The sequence below is a fragment of the Ostrinia nubilalis genome, chromosome 17 (assembly GCF_963855985.1).
Source record: "Ostrinia nubilalis chromosome 17, ilOstNubi1.1, whole genome shotgun sequence".
Classification (NCBI taxonomy): domain Eukaryota; kingdom Metazoa; phylum Arthropoda; class Insecta; order Lepidoptera; family Crambidae; genus Ostrinia; species Ostrinia nubilalis.
In genome coordinates, this window is record NC_087104.1 from 4,505,402 (window position 1) to 4,526,584 (window position 21,183).

The window sequence follows — 21,183 nt, forward strand, 5'->3', positions numbered from 1 at the left end:
CGAATCGGTAGTCCAACATCCTGATACGCGCAAATGTGCTCGATATTATTCTGTGGCTCGATTTTCGACTGGCGCAGCAGTCACATAAAAAGCCCAACAAAAGCCGGGCAGGCGGGACAAGAGATTATTTGGCCGGACAAGTCCGTAAAAAGCCGGACACCTGGCAACCCTAGCGGGAACTGATATTGTTCCTAGAATAGACATGTTGACACCACCAATCAATTGACGTACTTTTTAAACTGTCAAAACGAAACTCTCCCATAGATTATGTATGGCACTACAAGTAAGTGACGTCAGTATTTTGTCAACTCAAAGTAACTACTTTTTTCAATTATAATGCGATCAAAAATCGTAATTTACAGGTAATTTAAGATTAATTAAGTTTTTAAGACCAGAACGAAGTGTCTTTTTAGAAAAGTTGTGATTTCGAATTATTGGAGAATGGTGTCAAATTGTCTATTCGTAATAGACTATGGGTATTATTGAATTTGAATTGTCTGAATTTTCAGAGACCACGTAATTTGTTATGGTAAATTCTAGAGATAACATATTATAAACAAATATAATTTTCATAACAATGCCTTTTAATTTCTTATTTTAATTTGCGTAACTATTGTACAAGTATTCCTATTAATAACAATCATTCGTAAGTATATTTGACATGCTTTAATGTTAAACATTAAGTTAACGAATAAAATACTAACGTAAAAATAAATGGTTATTAAAAGAGACACTGATCATTCCATTGGTAGTTTTTTGTTTTACATAAGTTTGATGTATGATACATTTTATTAATTTAAGTAATTACAAACGTTACATGACTCTATGACTTATAAAAATAATGAACAAAACTGTTAAATGCAATGCTATTTATTTACACTAACAATATATTTACACAATGAACAATCACAATTTTTATTCGTTGTTTAATCTATAGGATACTAGCGGCCGCCCTCGACTTCGTACGCGTGGATCCTGTTTTACCCCCTTTTCCCGAATTTTCTTTGCTATAAACCTCATGGAGCCCGAGACCTTTCCAACGAATGCAAAACCGTGGAAATCGGTTCGTGCGTTCTGGAGTTATAGCGTCAGGGAGGAAAACCCGACTTATTTTTATATAGTAGATAAGTGGTATTTCTGAGAAAGACAAGAAAATTACAAGATTTTTTGTTTAATTTTTAACCACGAGTTTGACATTTATTAAAAAAAAGTATAATTAATAGATATATCATAGACAACTATTTTACGCCCGTATTCACAAACATAACTATGAGGACACACACTCACAGTGCACGTGGACGCACGGGATGACACACAAACCAATCACAGAGCTCCATTCAACGCGGTGCGTTCGATCTGCTGCTTTACTTAAGCAAGCATCGTTTGTGAAAACGGGTGATAGTTTCTTAGCTTATTTTGAAATGTGAAAATTATCTATCTATGATATCAAGTTTAACATTAAGAAAACATCTGTCCTATTTAAAAAAATTACCAAGCTTATTAGGAGAGAGAAGTATTAGTAGACCAGGTATTATTTGTATCGTGTCTAACTACTAGCGCGATTTTATCAATAAACCTACATCTTTTCTTCACATAAAACAACACATATTATACATCATAGTCATATTCAGTTCTTCACATCAATGATTTATAATTATTAATATTTTCATGACATAATTATTAATAATTATGGCATAGTTGAAGCCTCAATTGAACAACGGGCATAAATAGTACAGTAAACAGCACATCTCCTATACATTTTTGTTTAAAAATCGCTCTTATTACGACTGAATAATATGCCACAGCGTAAAGCTTGATGTGCTTTTATCTGTGCTTTATTAATGGATTAAAATTGAATTGACCAAGTTCAAAAGTTGTTTTTTTCTCCCTCTCGCATTCTCAAGCGCACGGAGAGTTATAATCTTCATTTTGTTCATAAAATAATTTAAGTCTAAAGCTGAACTTAGACACTACTTAAAACATTACTTTCCACTTAAAAATAGACTGCCTGAAATGATCTTTCTGGTATAAACACTGCTCACTTGAACATTTTGATAAGTTTACCAATGTGTATATAGCTCAGAGAATTTTTATGGGTTTAAATCCCATCTAAGGCAGTAAATTCATTCAAGTGAAAAATCGCGTTTTAGATATTTAGCTTATAAATGCAAATATCCTAATAACCATTAAGTCACATATGAACGACCCTTACAAGTTATCAGGAAGTAAACATGTCACTGTTACAGTAAAAACTCATATTAATTATCAGGTTTCGACTGATGCTCTTAGTCAAAACCACTTTTGACTGATTTTTGCGGTCAAAAGTGGTTTTGACCGATTATGAGTTTTGACTGTAACATCACTACATAAAATTGCCACTCTTTCATCGCGGAACCGTAGCAAGACTCGTAGTACTACTACGTCGTAGTAAATTCACGGATATGTAGGTGCTACGGCGTAGCGATCCTACGTAGCGCAGACACTCGTGCTCACAGGAATTGTTCGCATACCATAGGATTCTGCGCCTTTATCAGTCGCCCTCATGGAATTGAAGTTTTTACTCTGGAACAAGTAAAATTACATTTAAAAGGTTAAAATTGAAATCAGCTGGGAGTGAAACAGAAAAGTGTAAGGGCGCCTTTTTAGACGCGTGAGGAACAGTGTTGCAGTCGGGTCTTGTCAGAAATTACCAGAAATATAAAAAAATGTAACCTTCTTGAATAAAAAGTAACCTAAAAGGGGTGCGGAGCGAAAATGAATAATCATCAATCTATCTATCTATCTTTTACCTAAATTCGAAATTTTGACCATTCCATGATGACCGAAAAGTGACCGGTCGTATAAAAACGTTTCCTGGATTTGCGTTTTATTATACAAAAACATTCCATTCGCTAAAACTCATTTTTTTAACAAATAATAAATCAAATTCATGTTTAAATGCAGTTTATGACATAATTTTTAAATTGTCACTATTAATATTTTTTACTGAATAACCTGTAAAAGTTAATTCTACAATTTCTGAAAAATCACCTAAAAGTAACCGTTTCATTAGTGTAACCTAAAAGGTTACGAAAGTAACCTTCTGGCAACACTGGTGAGGAAGCGCTGCAATGGCGCTACTGTGGCACGGCCTGTGCCTGTGAGCGGTACGGAAGGGGTGAATTTGACATAATTATGACGTGACAGAGCATACAAATCTGAAGCACATTTAACATTCCAAAAATTCCGTGTGTTTCATTGACTGAGTTAAAAGCGCTAGTTCTATAATTTTCATACTATATCTATGAGCGTAACAACCGCACGTCTTTGTCACAGTGTCATATTGGTAGTGGCCCTGCAACTGCTTAAAATTGTATGAAAAAAATATCTGCAGCACTTCTTCACGCGTCTAATTTGAAGTAGCCTTTATAGCATTTGAGTGCTTTCGTCTGGTACCGACATATATGGTATTTATTAATTTAATAAAAGTAACACTTTATTGTGATTGCTAACATGCTTTAATTTTGCGTTCGTCTTCTTAGCAACAATATTATTTTCCTAATAACATTACGCTAAAATAATGGAAAGCTTTTCCTGGCGACGTTATGGAAGTAATTGAGTTTTAAAACAATTTCGGGAGTCTTTGGAAAGGAATAAATTGCGATTCTCTCTAATCGGTTTGATATTTGCTCTTAGAATATCCTTTTATTTTTTAATCTTGTAGTCAAAATAGTAATCTTTTAAATAAATTAATACACGGTCGCAGCCATCGCGCCATCTTCTTGAGATCGTTGGTCTACTATTGAAAAAAATCATCCATTTAATTTAACAATCTCCAGTCCGACGAGGTCAAGTATTCAGTTCACTGCGTCATAGACAAATTTTGTGTCAATTGTTTTGTCGTAGAGATTTTTAGGCCATGAAGTTGTATTTTATCGACAGGAAGAATTAGAATTTACTTAAGATTACTTATCATTTTACAATACCTATCGTTATCTCTTATTTATTGTTGTGTGCACTCATACTTATTAATATTTTAAACTTATTCAATCAGGACTCAATAGTTTGTTATGATAATGTTTGTTACTCCTTCATACAAAATAGGCCAGTAGAATTAAACACAAAAATTGATTAAATCGGAAATAATTCAAACAAAAGATTTACTTGCTTTAACGGCTTCATTGGTTGCCCATTAAGACTCTCCTAGGTTTTCGACTTCGACGGAGTTGTGCTTAAGTGGTGGGGGGCCCGGAAAGGGGCGCTTTTTCGGTTTTCCGGTTATACCGCGTAAAGGACTTACCCTATCGAAAAGTGGTCTTCCTGACGGTTGAAGGGCATTTAATCCTGCATTAAATAAGACCAAATTCATATGTTTTGAACAAACCGTTCTCGTGCAAATGTTCGGCAAAGTAGAAAATATGTGTATAATTAATTACCCTCTCCACGTCCAATGGCTCGTTACCCACAGGCTTCCAAGTCTTGAAAAGGAGCGCCTCAACCAGTGTAACCCTATCAAGGCTTACGAGCTGGATGCGCCTATCCTTGTTCGTCCCAGCCGTTCCTTAACTGCGGTTGCTGCACCTCTTCCTGGCACTCACCTGAACGACTCTGTGTTACCTACTGTGGCTGCTCCTCTTCTTTGTATCCTCCTGCACGACTACGTTGCCTAGCCGTATGCCTGGTCTAAGGTTCGACGCCAAAAATCAACAACAACAAGTTCATATTAAAACGCTGAAGAGTTTTTTGTTTGTTTGTTTGAACGCGCTAATCTCAAGAATTACTAGTTTGATTGAAATAATTATTTTTGTGTTGAATAGCTCATAAATTGAAGAAGGCTATAGGATATATACAATCACTCTACGACTAATAGAGGCGAAGCAGTAAAGAAAAATGTTGCAAGCACGGAAAATAGTATTTAAACTATTTTCACGCGTACGAAGTTGATTTTGTGGCGTCGAACCTTAGACCAAGCATATGGCTAAGCAATGCAATCGTACAGGAGGGTACAAGGAAGAGGGGCAGCCACAGTAGGTAACACAGAGTCGTTTAGGAGAGTGCCAGGAAGAGGTGCAGCAACCGCAGTTAAGGAACGGCTGGAACGAACAAGGATAAGCGAATCCAACTTGTGAGTCTAGACAGGGATACGCTGGTTAAGGCGACCTTTTACAAGGCTTGGGAGCATACGGGTGACGAGCTATTGGACGTGGAGAGGGTCATTAATTATACACATATTTTCTACTTTGCCGAACATTTGCACGAGAACGGTTTGTCCAAAAAATATGAATTTGGTCTTATTTAATGCAGGATTAAATGCCCTTCAACCGTCAGGAAGACCACTTTTCGATAGGGTAAGTCCTTTACGCGATATAATCGGAAAACCGAAAAAGCGCCCCTTTCGGGGGCCCCCACCACTTAAGCACAACTCCGTCGAAGTCGAAAAGCTAGGAGAGTCTTAAAGGGCAACCAATGAAGCCATTAAAGCAATAAAATCTTTTGTAGGAATTATTTCCGATTTAAAAGCTAATTCTACTGGACTAAAAAAGGGTATAGCCTAATACGTACTATGCATACATGCGAAAGTATTTTTGTCTATTCTATTTTCATAGCTACCTAATCGCTAAACCCATTATAATATGAATTTTGTCGTAAATAGAGATAGAAGAAGGTCATAGACACCACCTTACGCATCCATTTGCCCTGATGTTATTATCCTGGAGACAACAAAACAAAACGTGTAACTAAATATCGTCCTCTTCCCTCTTAAATGCGTAACTGATTACGTTGTTTCCGAGGAATAATATTTTTGTTAGTTATAAGTGACGATAAACATTGTGTTGTAAGCAGTTATTAATATCACAACAGGCCTGTCAAACGCTCATGTTACGCTCATAAAATCTGTCGACGTATCACAAAAGAATAAGGAAAAATAATACACAGGCTGAGTTGCATAAAAGCTAAAGGTCACTGATTGTCTGACTGACTCATCAATCAATCTCAGAAACTATAACCTATAAACTTGAAAAGCAGATTTTACGAAACTCCATCCCTAAGGGGGTGAAACGGGATCCACTATGGCTCCAATCCAATAGGGTTATTAAAGTAGGTATTAATAGTGTTAAATTGCTAATTAATACTTGTTACCAATTATTATATTGCTAAGGGTACCTATTAGTTAGTAGTTCAATCAATTCAATTCGGTTTCTCTTGAACTTGGAAGATCAATGATAGCACCTGTTAAGTTTCCAGGGCGTTGAAACTCCTGTTTATGATTGGTACTTAGAGGAAATTTAGTTAAGTTTAGTGTTAATTCCCTGTGTATTTGAACTCGTGTAGTTCCCCGCTCGGGTTCCTATAAGGATTTATAAGTTTACAATTTAATACACAAACCTCTAACGTCTTTGAGACTTGAATACCGTATAATTGATCTTCAATTTCATTAATAATTACATTACAATTATATTCTATTGGCGGCTTTGCACGTGTGAAATCTTGTCTCTATAATAACGTAAGGCGGTTAGTGAAATCCTCTTAAATCTTTGGAAAATAAGTTAAAAAACTAAAAGTTTAAAACTTTTCTCTATTATCTGTTTTTTTTAACTAACTGTGTACGCGTAAAAATGGTTTGAATATTTTTCACGTTTTCCCAATATTACATTGAAGCTCCGCGTTGCTTTTAGTCGTAACATGATGTTATAGCCTTCTCGATAAATGGGCCACCTAACACAAAAATATTTTTTTCAAAGCGGACTAGTTTTTTTTTAATTGGGCATTCGGTGCTATTCGGTTTACGCGTTGTTCTCGCCTACGTGATGTGGAATTTTATTTGTTAAAAGATTTTAGGTTACTTACTATGTTAACAATGTGGATGGTAAATGTTGTTATGGAATCTTGCTTGATTATAATTTGTTGAAAATTTAATGGGTCGATGTTGTAATTTTGGAAAACTACACAGGGTGACTTTGCGATCAGTATCCAAATTTTAAGGAGTAACTTATTTTGAAACCGCACGCACCGGACAAAAATAATTAAAATATGAAAAAACATTTTTGTTTTCTTTGCGTAAATCGATTGATTCTGAGTCGCTCCTAAAAATTTGGACACTGATTGCAAAGTCACTCCGTATATTAACATTCCCAACTTTCATCGTCCAATTCCATGATAGTATTATTTATCGTGCTCATACTTTTAAATTATCTTCTAAAATTATCAGTTCTAGGAAAAGTTCAATTACGTTTGCTTTCGTGATTTAATTAAAATATATTTATAATTATTTACAACGAATCGAATCAGTGTGATTTACTGTGTACGTACTAGCTCGAAAATTATATTAAATTAATAAACTGTTGGTATTCGTTTCTGGGAAAAGATGTCAATTATCAAAAAGTAATAAATAGCCTCTTGTTTGCTATTAATATTTCATTTTAATTTAATTTGAATCCAATAAATAATTCTGTTATCATTCTAAAAGAAACAAAACTCACAAGTATTTTAAGCATCGGTATTTTTATACCTAAGTAGAGATTTTTAGATAGATAAATTACCTAATCATTTACTTGCAAACACTTAACACATACAAAATACAAGTAAGTAGTTAATTATGTTTTAAATAATACAATTTGTATGTTATTGTTATTAGTTTTTCTAAACCAAAGCTATGTCATGTCATTAATATTTATTTCGAACAGATTTATATAAATTATATTTTAACACATTATAAATGTTAAGCCTAATTAGTTTTTAAACATGTCCGTCCTATCAAGACCGATGTCATTATTTTTAAGGTAATTGTTCGTACTTATTGGCTGCTGCGATACAAGCTTTCCTGCTTAGTGCAGAGACCGCCAGAATAATTTGTACAATGTGATTATAGTCTTTTAGTAATAAATACTTTTTTACTTTTATGTTGCAGCATAACAATAATAAGAAAACAGCAGGAGACAATGACTACTCTATGTTCCAGGGATATTGCCATTTTTGTGATACTAGACTACCAGAGTAGTTGAGTACTTATTTGCTATTGTAATATTTATTTTACGTTATTATAATTCTATCGGATGATAACAGTAACCATTTTTTTATTCTTTAGTAGCTTTTGCCCGCGGCTTCCCCCGCGTGAAATTTAGTTTGTCACAGATCGTCATAAATTATAGCCTATATGTTATAAACAATAATACTGTAAAGTTTCATCAAAATCCGTTCAGTAGTTTTTGCGTGAAAGAGTAACAAACAACCAGACATCCATACACACTTTCTCATTTTTAATATTAGTAGGAAGTAGGAAGGATTTAAGCGAAATAATAAATTAATGTCACTTCATTGACTTCCCAAACGCTTCAAGTAGCAAACACGCGTATTTCAGTCATAGCGTTTGACCAGTGGGGGAAAGGGGGGGGGGGGGTCTTCCATTACCGTCCATTAGTCATTTCGACAGATGTTTACGGTCACGGTGAGCAAACTGAGTGACGGTTGAGTCACCGCATTTACATAGTGTCCCTTGGCAAGATTTTTTCGGTTTTCATGTAAAAGTCATACCATTAATGTACAGGCATCAAACTTTGTTATTTTAAGGTGCCACAATATTCAGCTTGATATGCCTTCATACTCAGGTTGTAGGCGATAGCCTGTAACCATATTTATCTGGTATCTACATATATCTATAAAAGCGAAAGGTCACTGACTCATTCACTCACTCATAACGAAATCTCTCTCAGAAACTAAGTACAAGTGCTAGGAGTCTCAAATTATGCATGGGGGTTCCTTTTAGAACGTAGGTGCTCACTAAGACAGGATTTTGCAAAATTCATTCCTAAGAGGGTAAAACGAGATCCACGCATACGAAGTCGCGGGCGGCCGCTAGTACTTTTTAATAAAAAAAATTGTTTTGCAGTTGCATGAAGAATTAACAATAAACACCGCGTGAAAACTAAAACATATGGATATACATCCATCCTCACAAACTGTCCTTTTATAAAGCATTGTAATCTATTATACTATATGGGTCAGCGAATAGAGGATACACAGCATAAAATCTCTTTGTGACAATCCAAGGATTTAGACAAAAGCACTCAAAAAAGGTAAAGCGATCATAGGAAAAGAACTTAAACAAAACATTTACGAATACATTATTCCTTTACCGCCACTTTATTTTAGTCGGGATTGGGACTTGTTTTCCAGAACCTTATTGCCTTTGAATAGGGTTCACTCTTCTCGTATTTCACGAACGTGACATTTTCCAAATACTTGAGAACGAGGAAGGCAGTTTTGTGCGTGACGTTTGTATTTTAGACTCTATCTGTCACTCTCTCTCATAAGAGCAACATGGCATGAGTAAAGGAGATAGAGAGAGATATGTAATTAATACTACATTGTCTTTTGAGTCCACATAGTTGTGACAAACCACAGGCTTAAAGTGTGACGCTGGTTTATTGATAACTAGCTGTGCCCCGCGGTGTTACCCGCGGTAAAACGTAGCCTATGTGTAATCGAGGGCGTCAGCTAACTCCATACCATTTTATTAAAATCTCTCCAGCTGTTTAGACGTGAAGAAGTAACAAACATACACACTCACAAACTTTCGCCTTTATAATATTAGTGTGATGTTGCTTATCGAGTTAATAGCAAACACATTGTTCATTGGACGACTTTTGATTTTACATTTAACCTCTTAGCCCCCAAGCGGTAGCCGGCTGCCGCGTAACAATTGATTACTATGTGTCTAGATTTGCGGAGCTTGAAGGATTAAATAGGTACGAAAGTAAGTAAATTGTTCAGAGTTCGGCAACTGTTTATAGTTTGGTTAAATTGAAAAGTTTATCCTGATTCAGCCATAATGGACTCGTCCAAAGCTTTATAGGTAGATACAGTCCACGGCATATGAGATTTTTTTTTATTGCAGAACAGCATTTTTTATTATTGCTATTTACTTAAGAGGTAAGGTGTTTTACCTTGCTGAGCTGTCGTTATCTATAGGGCTGATTAAAAAGTCGTATTTATTTAAGTAAGTAGTTAAGTTGTGAATCCCTTTCATTATGATATTAAAATATTTAATAATAATTTGAGAGTTTATCTTGGAAGATGTCTGGTACATGTTATTAATTAACTTTCTTAGCAATTACTTATTCTCAGCATTAATAATTTCTTATAACTAACTGGAAACTCATTGTTAAGCTTTTGATAAAGTAGTGTTTCTGAAGGGTATTTTTTGTTTTTGATTGCTTGAGTTTTGTTAATATTAAGTGATTACGATATCATGCAGATATTTTAATTAATATAAACTGGTAAATACAATCAGCATTAAAAAAAATATATAACTTATGTATTAGAATGCAATTGATGTTCATTCTTACTTCCATGTTTGTATCGTTCGCGACGACGCCCGTAGGTATACGATACTTTCGGCGAGTGACGAGGCGAGCACGATAGTGTAAATGCGGCATTAAAGGTAAATGAATCAATAACAGATTTTTAACGCTGACTGTACTTATGCATAATGAACAAGGAATACATACAAATACATAAATAATTAAGTTAAGGGTTCTGTTTTAAATCTAAACAGCATGCAACAAATAATGTTAATCAGTGAACAACGGACCGTTTGCAATACATACGTGTTCTGGTTGTGAGAATCCGTATGCGACACGTTTGTAGGGATGAACCTGGCGAGCGGCGGCTGCAGGATCAGCTGCCTGAAGGTCTGCCTGAACTGCCTCGACATAGAACAATACAGCACGAAGTTGATCGCCCCGTTCAGCAGCGCCAAGAAATCCATCAGTTCCCCGAACAGGTTGTAACAGCCTTTGAAGAAACACCACCCTAATAACCCACTCATAAGACCCAATATCCCTTGGGGCAGCTCTGTAACCAGGAACAGAAGCAGAACTGCTAGCAACATCTTTGTCGTTCTGTCAGTTCTTTTGTCTGCTTTGTTCTGACGTTTAATCATCTTCTCGGCTGCTGGGCAGTTGTTATAGTTCCTCAATAGCTTCTGGTGCTGATTTGCGTTGTATAACGCTCTGATCAGCCATATACTGATGACGGTTAGGATCGAACAAGGCAGCAGCTTGATCAGAACCGCGTGTACCCAGAAGTTCGCCTGGTATAGGGTGCCTTCGTAGTCAGAATCGACGTGGTAAGCTATGTCGGGGTTTCCGTTGATGTCCGTCACATTCTTCGTGTGAATGTCAAATACCTGCGGACAAAGGCAATGCATTCGATGTTAATTAATATTGTATGGTAAATAGATGCAATTGAGTTGCAATTTGGTTACAAATTCATTTTATGTGAGTCATGAATTTACATGCGAGCATATCAGACTGGAAATGGAGCAAAATCGCATAAATATTACAAATATACTTGATGTGCATCGTCTGCAGGGTAGGTAATAAATATTCTGTAATACCATTTTCGTAAACTGTTTAGGTACATGATTTTTGTGTTACAAATTATAACGGTAGGCTATTGGACATCACCGACTTATGAGAACTTTTCTAAATACCTAGATAGCTGTTTGGCATAAAAAGAGAACGCAGTGCCTAGTTGAATATTCGTAAAGTTTATTTATATCTACCTTGTCTGTGTGGTTTTAACGCCTAAGCTGTTTCATCTGTACTTATTTTAAGCGAAAGTTCTTTCATAGATTCGAAATGGATTTTTATAACTGCGATACTAAAGTAATCATCATCAATAAAAACATTTTTTTTAAATTTATTTAACAACTAAAAGACAGTTACATTGGGACAATTACATTTATACATATAGCTTTAAAAACCACTAGGGTTTGATGTAATGCTAACGAGTTTGCAGTGGGTTTGCATTTGAACGCATAGGTATTTTTAAACAACGCAACCATTCATAACTACTAAGACGATTCCTTTTAAAAATGAAAACCTAATCACGAGTACAGAATACAATAACGTTCAATATTTCACTCGCTAGATAAATATTAAATTGAATTCAAACGAGTTTTAAAATTAAATTTCGCACGTTATTTTCAAAGAATTTACTTATAACCAAAGTTCCTTTGCGATATTGCATAAGCTCCTTTAGCCCTTTCAGACCCACGACGAAACTAAACAAGGTAGTAATAAAAAAACTCGATATTCATTATCTTTGGGGATCAGAGAAAATGAAAATTGAACATTTTCAGTGGTCCTATGTTGTTTTCATGGTTTTTCAGGGGGCGTACAATTGTATCAACGTGGGCCCAACTCATTCAAAGTCACAATACAAAACATTTTAATTCGAGGGCATTTAATGCAATTCATAGTCCCATGAACCCCAAAGATTATTTGGATTTCATTAGATGTACATTGTGATTTCATTTGCTGGCCCTTTTCGGCCATGTAATATAGCGCAGCAGCGATAGCAAACTTTACAAACAGATTGACTTTAAAATAAATTTCTGAGTACTCCGCAAATGATTTGGGCTGTTCATTACTTTAATTATCTTGAGCTTGACTAGTAGTCTTGCCACGAAATCTTTTTTTTCGTCCATTTGCCGTCACTTTGATTGGGGGTTGCCCTCAAAGATGAGAGTGGAGCATCATTCTTGGAGGAGTAAGAATCTTCCAATCTTGCACACATGCCTCATGAACATCTACCATGCTATACTGTTCCAGTTACTCCCCAATTGTACCGTAATTAAGGAAAAATAATGATCTAGCCATTGCAATGTAGTACCTAGTTGGGCCCGCAGTGATACAATTGTGACTTAATACTTCTGTGACACTTTTTCTTGAAAATTTACCAAAAATACAAACAAATTTATTGACTGTTACGTAAAACAGTTCATAATTAACTATAAATCACAATAATAACATAGCAATAACATAATTTTAATGTAATTAGATTCACTCACACGCAGCGATACCCCAAACAAGAGCAACGGCAAAATGAACCCGTTTTAATTTGAACTTCGCGGCGCTTGCTGGCTATCTTACTCACACCAATAGATAGAGCATATCCGTCACAATCGTGCGGCTGTGGGCCCGATCACTTACGCCTTAAAATACCGCCAAAATTTTTCTTTAAACTAACGTCACAATTGTGTTCGGCTGGGCTGAAAGGGTTAGGATAGATTCAGGTTGAATACTCGAGTGAAATATAGGTTGTGCAAGTTAAATAGAATTTTAAAGGTGTTTTACAGCTTGCACACGACAATACGACGAGAAATAAAAACAAATGTAGTAAGACGTATGAAGAAGTTTCAGAAAACATTATACAGGGTGTTAGGTAAATGGGTATATGAGCCGACACTAGTCCATGTTAACATGGGCATATAAATGGTATGGTGAAGTCAGAAAATTTATATCTTCATTTTAATTATTTAAATTTTCATACAAATCGGATTTTACAAAATTTATTTAGTATGAAAATAAAAAAAAATAAAATGATAATTTCAAATTTCTGACTTCACTATACCATTTATATGCCCATGTTAACATGGGCTAGTGTCGGCTCATATACCCATTTACCTAACACCCTGTATTTCACTGAATGGAATTAAAATATAGACCAAAACTAAAAAGACCTAAAATATTTTTTTGAAATCCATAAAGAAATGGCCCATGGAGAAATTAATTATTTAAATTACCTACCTACATATTTTCGCGTGGAACTCAAACATAGGCGGTTCCGTGACGTTAGACGACGACGACGAATATTGAAAGTTCACCAACATTTTTCACGTTAGTAGTTTTTGTGAGACGGAGTTACATAAGTAATCCATCTTTTAATTCCAACTTTTAATATTAATATTGGTTTAATTAAGTACATTTTTTGTGGAATCTGCGGAGGCTTTGCGATGAAATGCATACGCATAATAGCGAAATCCTCGTATCAATCAAATGGAATTAGTAAATTGTTTGCAACCAATCATTCTATTGCTCGAGCTACGAACTACTCATCACTTATCGCTTTCCCTTTGTCATTGTTATACATTTTCGTGATTTACGGTCGGTATGATATCTCATTAATTAGCGTGGAAACTAAATGATTTATTGTTTCAGATGGAATTATATCGAATGACGATGACCGCATAGTATTGGAAACGGGATCTACAGTACGAGTATTTTTTCGAGCTTTACATGTGTGGTGGCTCGCTACTGTGTACCTACCATGAGTTTACGTTAGGTGTGCTCGCTAGCGAGTACGTCAAAAATCTCTATGAAGATTTTATTTCTTGAAAGTAGCCGCTAGGGGCGCTGCACAATATGTCATACAATTAATGTCATTTTTTTACGCAGTCGCTAGCGAGCACACCTAACGTAAACTCATGGTAAGCACACTGTTCGTTTTTCAAAATGTTTGATAGACATTACACTATCGTTATGTGTGTGTACACGTCCACACAAGTAAAGCTCACTCGCCTTCGTGAGTTGCAAGAAAAGTCTGTTAAAGCCACAGTTAAAGCTGTTGTTTCAAGATCCTTCTTGCTTGGCAAAGTTACTTTTCTTGAAGATAGAGCAACATAACCTAGAGTGGTTAACTACAATTTTTATGTAGTTCTCTTTTGTTATTATTAATTTAAAGCTAAATAAATTTATCATCTCCAACACTTCTTGCCAGCATGGGGAGTGTAGGCCAAATCTTCAATTTGTTCCTGGTAAATTAGAGAAGGTAGTGCTCCTGTAGTAGATATAAGATAACCTGATGATAATGATAAATCTGTACCAGTTACTTCAACTCCTCAACCTCTACTGAGTTTCGTTGGTGACCACAGTGTAGATCCTGGTTATACAAAAGTTTCAGTGGTGGGAAAGAGAGGTGGGAATAGTCCCATGTTCTTGGTACTTAGCATGAAGTTGTAGATCCTGGCTATACAGGAGTTTCAGTGGTGGGAAAGAGAGGTGGGAATAGACCCATGTTCTTGGTACTCAGCACGAAGCTGTAGATCCTGGCTATACAGGAGTTGCAGTGGTGGGAAAGAGAGGTGGGAATAGTCCCATGTTCTTGGTACTTAGCATGAAGCTGTAGATCCTGGCTATACAGGAGTTGCAGTGGTGGGAAAGAGAGGTGGGAATAGTCCCGTGTTCTTGGTAATTAGCACGAAGCTGTAGATCCTATACAGGAGTTGCAGTGGTGGGAAAGAGAGGTGGGAATAGACCCATGTTCTTGGTACTCAGCACGAAGCTGTAGATCCTGGCTATACAGGAGTTGCAGTGGTGGGAAAGAGAGGTGGGAATAGTCCCATGTTCTTGGTACTTAGCATGAAGCTGTAGATCCTGGCTATACAGGAGTTGCAGTGGTGGGAAAGAGAGGTAGGTATAGTCGCAAGTTCTTGGTATTCAGCACGAAGCTGTAGATCCTGGCTATTACAGGAGTTGCAATGGTGGGAAAGAGAGGTGGGATTGTCCCATGTTCTTGGTACTTAACACGAAGCTGTAGATCAGGGGTGGCCAACTTGACTAGACATAAGATCTACTGTTTACTAACGAAACCCTGGGCAATCTAACACTTACATACTTCTTGAAAATCTTAAATGGAACAGCATAATTTAGTACACAATCATGTAGTATTTTCTGCCTTGCCACGATCGACTGGACTAATATTCGCGATCGACAGGTTGGCCACCCCTGCTGTAGATACTGGCTATACAGGAGTTGCAGTGGTGGGAAAGACAGGTGGGTTTTTCCCATGTTCTTGTTACTTACCATGAAAGTGGGCGTGCAGAGTATAGGAGGCAATATGAAGCTGGTCAAGATGGCGATGCTGCACCGCCTCTCCGTGCAAAGGATGTGGCTTCTGTCCGAGTACCTGAAAAGAGAACCCGTTATAATATCCTTCAAAGTAAATTCGGGGTGGTTATCTATCTGGATGAATAGATTGTGAGTTGTAAGCTTATTTATTTATTTATTATATTGTAGATCAGTCAACATTTTCATAAAGATTTATACTCGTATTAATATTGAAACTGCTGGAAAAGGAAATTAATTTCACCTAGGTAATAAAATAGGCTGATATTACAAAACTTTTTCTCCCTAACTTTGTCAGGAATATTATTATAATACGAGTATTACTAAAACAGTGGTAGATCCCCTTTCAAAAGTTATGTAACCAAATACTATCAAGGCGGCACGGAATTCAGGTGCTATAAGACCAATATCGAAACCGCGTAAAAACTCACGACCGTGTAGTGAAACCACATTGAAATTTAAGGCTCAGTTATTACGATATTGCAGCATTTTAAGGTTTTAATAGACAACGGGCTTCGCAGCGTTACTGATTTCCAAACTGACAATAACTGATTTCCCAATTATTATTACGTGATGTGATTTGTTATTAAAATTTTGCACAATAGACGTTTGGCTCATATCTAACTAAGTATAAAACTTAAATTGAAACAAAATGTTTATTTATACCCCCTGTAGACATAAGAGAAAATAAAGAGAGTTGAAACGACTAAATAACAAAATTCGCAAAGATTATTTGACACCAAATATTCAGGAATGATAATACAAATAGCTTGAACGTCAACGAATTTTCCCGCAGTTTGTAGGTATTCTTATATGTATAGGTAGCGAGTCGCTGAGCCTCGAGAAGAATACTATTTAATATTGTTCCGTTTTCACGTAAGTATCGCCGTTTACCATAAAATAGTATGATATTGCTTACTTGTGAGTTCGTAGCATTACCAGGCATCCTTCGATCAACAACGCCAACTAGATATTGGGTTAGCGCAAAAAATGCGTCTCGGGAAATAAGAGCACACACTTGAGAAGTGAGTTACTTACTTTTTTCGTCTGACAATTTGTCTTGTAAATTCCGATTGTATATCCCAAATCAAATCAAACGGCCTGTCTGGTATTGTCAACTTTTCACATTTCATTAGCGCTCTCGCTGTCGATCGTTGAGAATTTTAATTTGGATGTTTGGATTAATGGTAAAGTTCTAATAACTTTATACGATAACATTGAGGGCTGTGGCCTTGAATTCACGAGGAGTAGTACCCGCAATTCAGAAGCCGGAAGCCGTAGTGTGGGCAGGCCTCCCACTAGGTGGACCGACGATCTGGTGAAGGTCGCGGGAGGTGCCTGGATGCGAGCGGCGCAGTACCGGTCTTTGTGGATATCCTTGGGGGAGGCCTTTGTCCAGCAGTGGACGTCTTTCGGCTGAAACGAACCCGCAATTACTGCCTAGTTTAATATTTAGTTTTTTACTAGCGGCCGCCCGCGACTTCGTACGCGTGAATCCCGTTTTACCCCCTTCATCTATCTTACGCGGTTTAGATTTTTTCATACAAATGTTTTTTCCCGCTAACTCCCGTTCCCGTGGGAATTTTGCAATATCCTGTTGTAACTAAGCTTTGAGTTTACTAAGGTACCTGCATGCCAAATTTCAAGCGTCTAACTTAAGCGGTTTAGATTTTTCATACAAATGTTTTTTCCCGCTAATTCCCGTTCCCGTGGGAATTTTGCAATATCCTGTTGTAACTAAGCTTTAAGTTTACTAAGGTACCTGCATGCCAAATTTCAAGCGTCTAACTTAAGCAGTTTAGATTTTTCATACAAAAGGATTTTCCCGCTAATTCCCGTGCCCGTGGGAATTCCTAAGTATCCTATAACCTGCCCAGGAGTACGAAGAATAATTGTACCAAGTTTCGTTAAAATCCGTCAAGTAGTTTTTGTTTCTATAAGGAACATACAGACAGACAGACAGACAGACAGACAGACAGACAGACAGACAGACAGACAGACAAAAATTTTACTGATTGCATTTTTGGCATCAGTATCGATCACTAATCACCCCCTGATAGTTATTTTGAAAATATATTTCATGTACAGAATTGACCTCTCTACAGATTTATTATAAGTATAGATTTCACTAGGTTTCCACTCCTTTATCTAAATAGAGACCTACGCCTACGCGACGCTCTCTCAGCTCTAATTATTATGTTGTTTTAGTAGGAGTACTAAAATAAAATAATTAATTGTATGAAGCCCACTCTTGACCTTTTAATAAAATAATTTGTTTCCAAAACACATAAATGATTCTACACTTTAATATTATAAATGCGAAAGTAACTCAGTCTGTCTGTCTTGCTTTTACGCCTAAACCACTGAACCGATTTTGATGAAATTTGGCATAGAGATAGTTTGAGGCCCGGGAAATGATATAGGATAGTTATTATCCCGGTTTTTAAAACAGGGACGCGCGCGATAAAGTTTTTCTGTGACAGACAAAATTCCACGCAGGTGAAGCCGCGGGCGGAAAGCTAGTAATAAATAAAGAAGTTGACTTGCTAACGAGTTTTAGGTAAAAGAACACCAAACGAGATAAAAAAGTTGAAGATCTTACAAATTAATTTATAAATTGATTTAACTTTTTTGAAAGTTGAAACTCTTTCAAGATTTGTGTAATTTAATCCTCCGATTGAGTATCGTTTAATTACAACTTTTTGAGGGTTGATGGTTTATTTTTAAAAATTCGGATCTGTGGACCGACCTGGTGAAGGTCGCGGCTGGTACCTGGATGCGGTATGCGTAGGACTGGTCGTTTTGGAAATCCTTTGGGTTTGTCCAGCAGTGGACGTCATTTTCCTAAAATAAATAAAGATATTCTTTTTAGAGCCTTAATCAGAGCTATCATTTTTGCACTCACTAATTGGCGGCTCTAGCGAGTGACAAGAACTACTTAACTGTGGCGCCAAAAAGTGACAGCAAATATAAATAGCCCTTTATGGTAGTCCGTAAGAGCGTTTTACGTTTATTCTTAGAAGCGCACCCATTTTCAAGCGCACCTAAATTCCTCGAAGTCCACCTTAAAGGTGCGCTAATGAAATCAATACACCTAAAAGCTGCGCTTCGTGGAATACCTCGGATAGTTCTACATCAATTTCCAATGAAATAAGAACAAAGGAAATACCTATACCTAGACTATGAAATGTTTTTATGTTCCGATGGGTGGTGTCAACAAACCAATTTTTACCAACTTGAAAGAGCAGGTTCTCAATTCGGTTCGTATGTTTTTTATGTATGTTTTAATAATAACACAGAATGAATACACTTTCGTTAAACACAAAAGGCGTGAGTAAGAACAATGAACTGGCGTCCAATAATAGAATCCACGGGAGGCAAATTAGCGATCACCTGTATTGTTCGCGAGACGTGCCCTGAGATGCAAGCAGGCGCAAATTGATTGCGACTTTATTCGGCGTTAAGGCGAGTCATACCGAGAGAATGTTTCTATTTTTATCTTGGCTACTCATTGCTAATGATTTAAAACTTTTTTTATAGACATGGCAGCCAAACCTCCTCTTTGGGAAGTTATTTCTGGCAATGTCGAATGTTCTTTTTGATAATGTACTTAGCCTAGGTACAATCAGCGGCAAATACACTCGCGAGCAAAAGTATGGAATCACCCTATTTGTTATGAACGATCGTAAGAACTAAATGACTAATAGAAGATAAATAAAAATGGTACTATTTTAAAGGTGATATTATATACTTTAAATTAATACCAAAGATACATTCATAGGCATTCAGTTCTTAAGATGGCTCGGAACAAAACACAAGGGGATGATTCCATACTTTTGCTCGTAAGTATAGTTCGTGACACGAAAGAAACCAAAAAGTCCGCAACACGTTTTTGTTACAATTGAAATAAGGTTGTGTTGTAAAACTTTTTGGCCACTTTGGGTGTCTCGATCTATTTGACGCTGGCTGAACAATAAATATAACATGGTGTTTTTTCACGGATTTCATGCAAACAAGTATTTCCATATTATGTAAGTTCCAAAACGCCATCGGGTTCAAGCTTGTATACCTAACTTTGACCGAAACTAGTGACTTTTGTATGGATTTTGACAGATTTTTGACGTTTGTTAAAGTTAATGTAAGATGGTGCAACCCAGCCTAAAGTTCATTAAATCGATTGTTACAGAAACTTTTGGGGGAGGTCTTTGTTCAAAAGTTTGATCTTTCAGACGTAATAACGTGATTTCGATGTTAAAAACAGCAAAAATACAAATCAAAAATATAAAGAAATTCTGCGCTTTCATCAAAGGAGAAGTGGAAAACTTCACGACGGCTTAAGACATTCTTCAATCTGTTTTTATTGCGATCGACACGAGGCTCTATGTAAAGGTATATTCACATTTCCTCACAGCGTTCGACATTTTATGAAATCCTGACCGACAGGACTGGGTTACCAGTTCCGAAAAAAAGTTTCCCTCGTTTCACTTTCATTGACTATCTTCGTTACCTGTATTTTTTCCTCCGAAGGGTATTATTATGTAATTTTCTATTATTCTGTTATATTTTTAAGTACAATTTGTTGTGTTATTTGAAAAATGTTGTGAGACCCTGTTATTTCTAAGAAACACAATTTAGTTATGGCTATTAATAAAATAAAATATCCTTTCTATTCAAAATATTCTGAAAATTTTCCTGACCTAAACTTTGAACTTCATTTCAGGAAAATTTCCACTCTGACAATCGTACCAATGTGAAGTCATCTTAACACGTCCTCACGTTGGTACGTTTGATTAAATTGGAGTTCACTTACTTGATGGCTATGTATCTCCAAATAGCTAGCGACAGCGTGAGGCAGATGGACGCGGTGTGCAGGATCTGAGCGAAGTGCATGTGGAACAGCATGTATAACGCCCACGAGTACGGGAAATCCAGCTTCTCTGGCAACACCTAATAGAAATTTCATAAAATCAGTATCTCACGATAAAATGTACCTACGAGAGACTTTTCTTGCTTATTCGCCAGTTTATTGAAGATCCGTTTTCAATCTTTCGTTGGGTGACAGTTATTGAAGTCTGAGATGTCAACAATGTGGTATTGAAGGCATGATATTAGTTTATTCATAGCATTGAATTAAACGTTTAATATTTGGTGGTTATAGTGGTATGGCCTGTCGTTCTGGTAGTACGTTATTTATTTATTTACTTATTTACAAGTGAGCATATACATCGATCCAAAGCACTCACATTGCCAATTCGAAGTGATTAAAGGCAAACATAATTATAGTTTCTCGCAGAAAGTTTATTTGGCATAAATCAGTTTCATCAGAGCAGATTTGCAAAGGACTTTAAGTACGAGTAGGTTACCTAGTTACTTACCTGTCAGATCCGAAGGCCTTTGAGACACATTAAGCTCGTATAACGAAATTACGCTCCAAACTATCAATCAAAGGGTGATTGACGAAACACAAGACATGCCTAAAATAAAGCTTGAGTTAGATAGTTAGAATCTAATT

The 21,183-nt window shown here is 36.4% G+C and overlaps 1 protein-coding gene across 2 annotated transcripts in view; it reads right to left on the reverse strand.

The window, feature by feature from the left end:
* Positions 1–2,135: 2,135 nt before the first annotated feature.
* LOC135079878 (G-protein coupled receptor dmsr-1-like) overlaps positions 2,136–21,183 on the reverse strand; it is a 68,148-nt gene continuing 49,100 nt past the window's right edge. Inside the window, exons 4-7 of one of the 2 annotated variants that reach the window (XM_063974504.1) lie at positions 20,482–20,618; positions 15,630–15,732; positions 10,587–11,167; positions 2,136–2,562 (exon numbers count right to left, since the gene is read on the reverse strand). In XM_063974504.1, the coding sequence (XP_063830574.1) occupies positions 2,541–2,562; positions 10,587–11,167; positions 15,630–15,732; positions 20,482–20,618 (843 nt within the window). In that variant the 3' untranslated portion in view covers positions 2,136–2,540. Of the gene's footprint in view, positions 2,563–10,570; positions 11,168–15,629; positions 15,733–20,481; positions 20,619–21,183 lie in introns of both variants that reach the window. The other variant, XM_063974503.1, reaches the window with a different exon arrangement.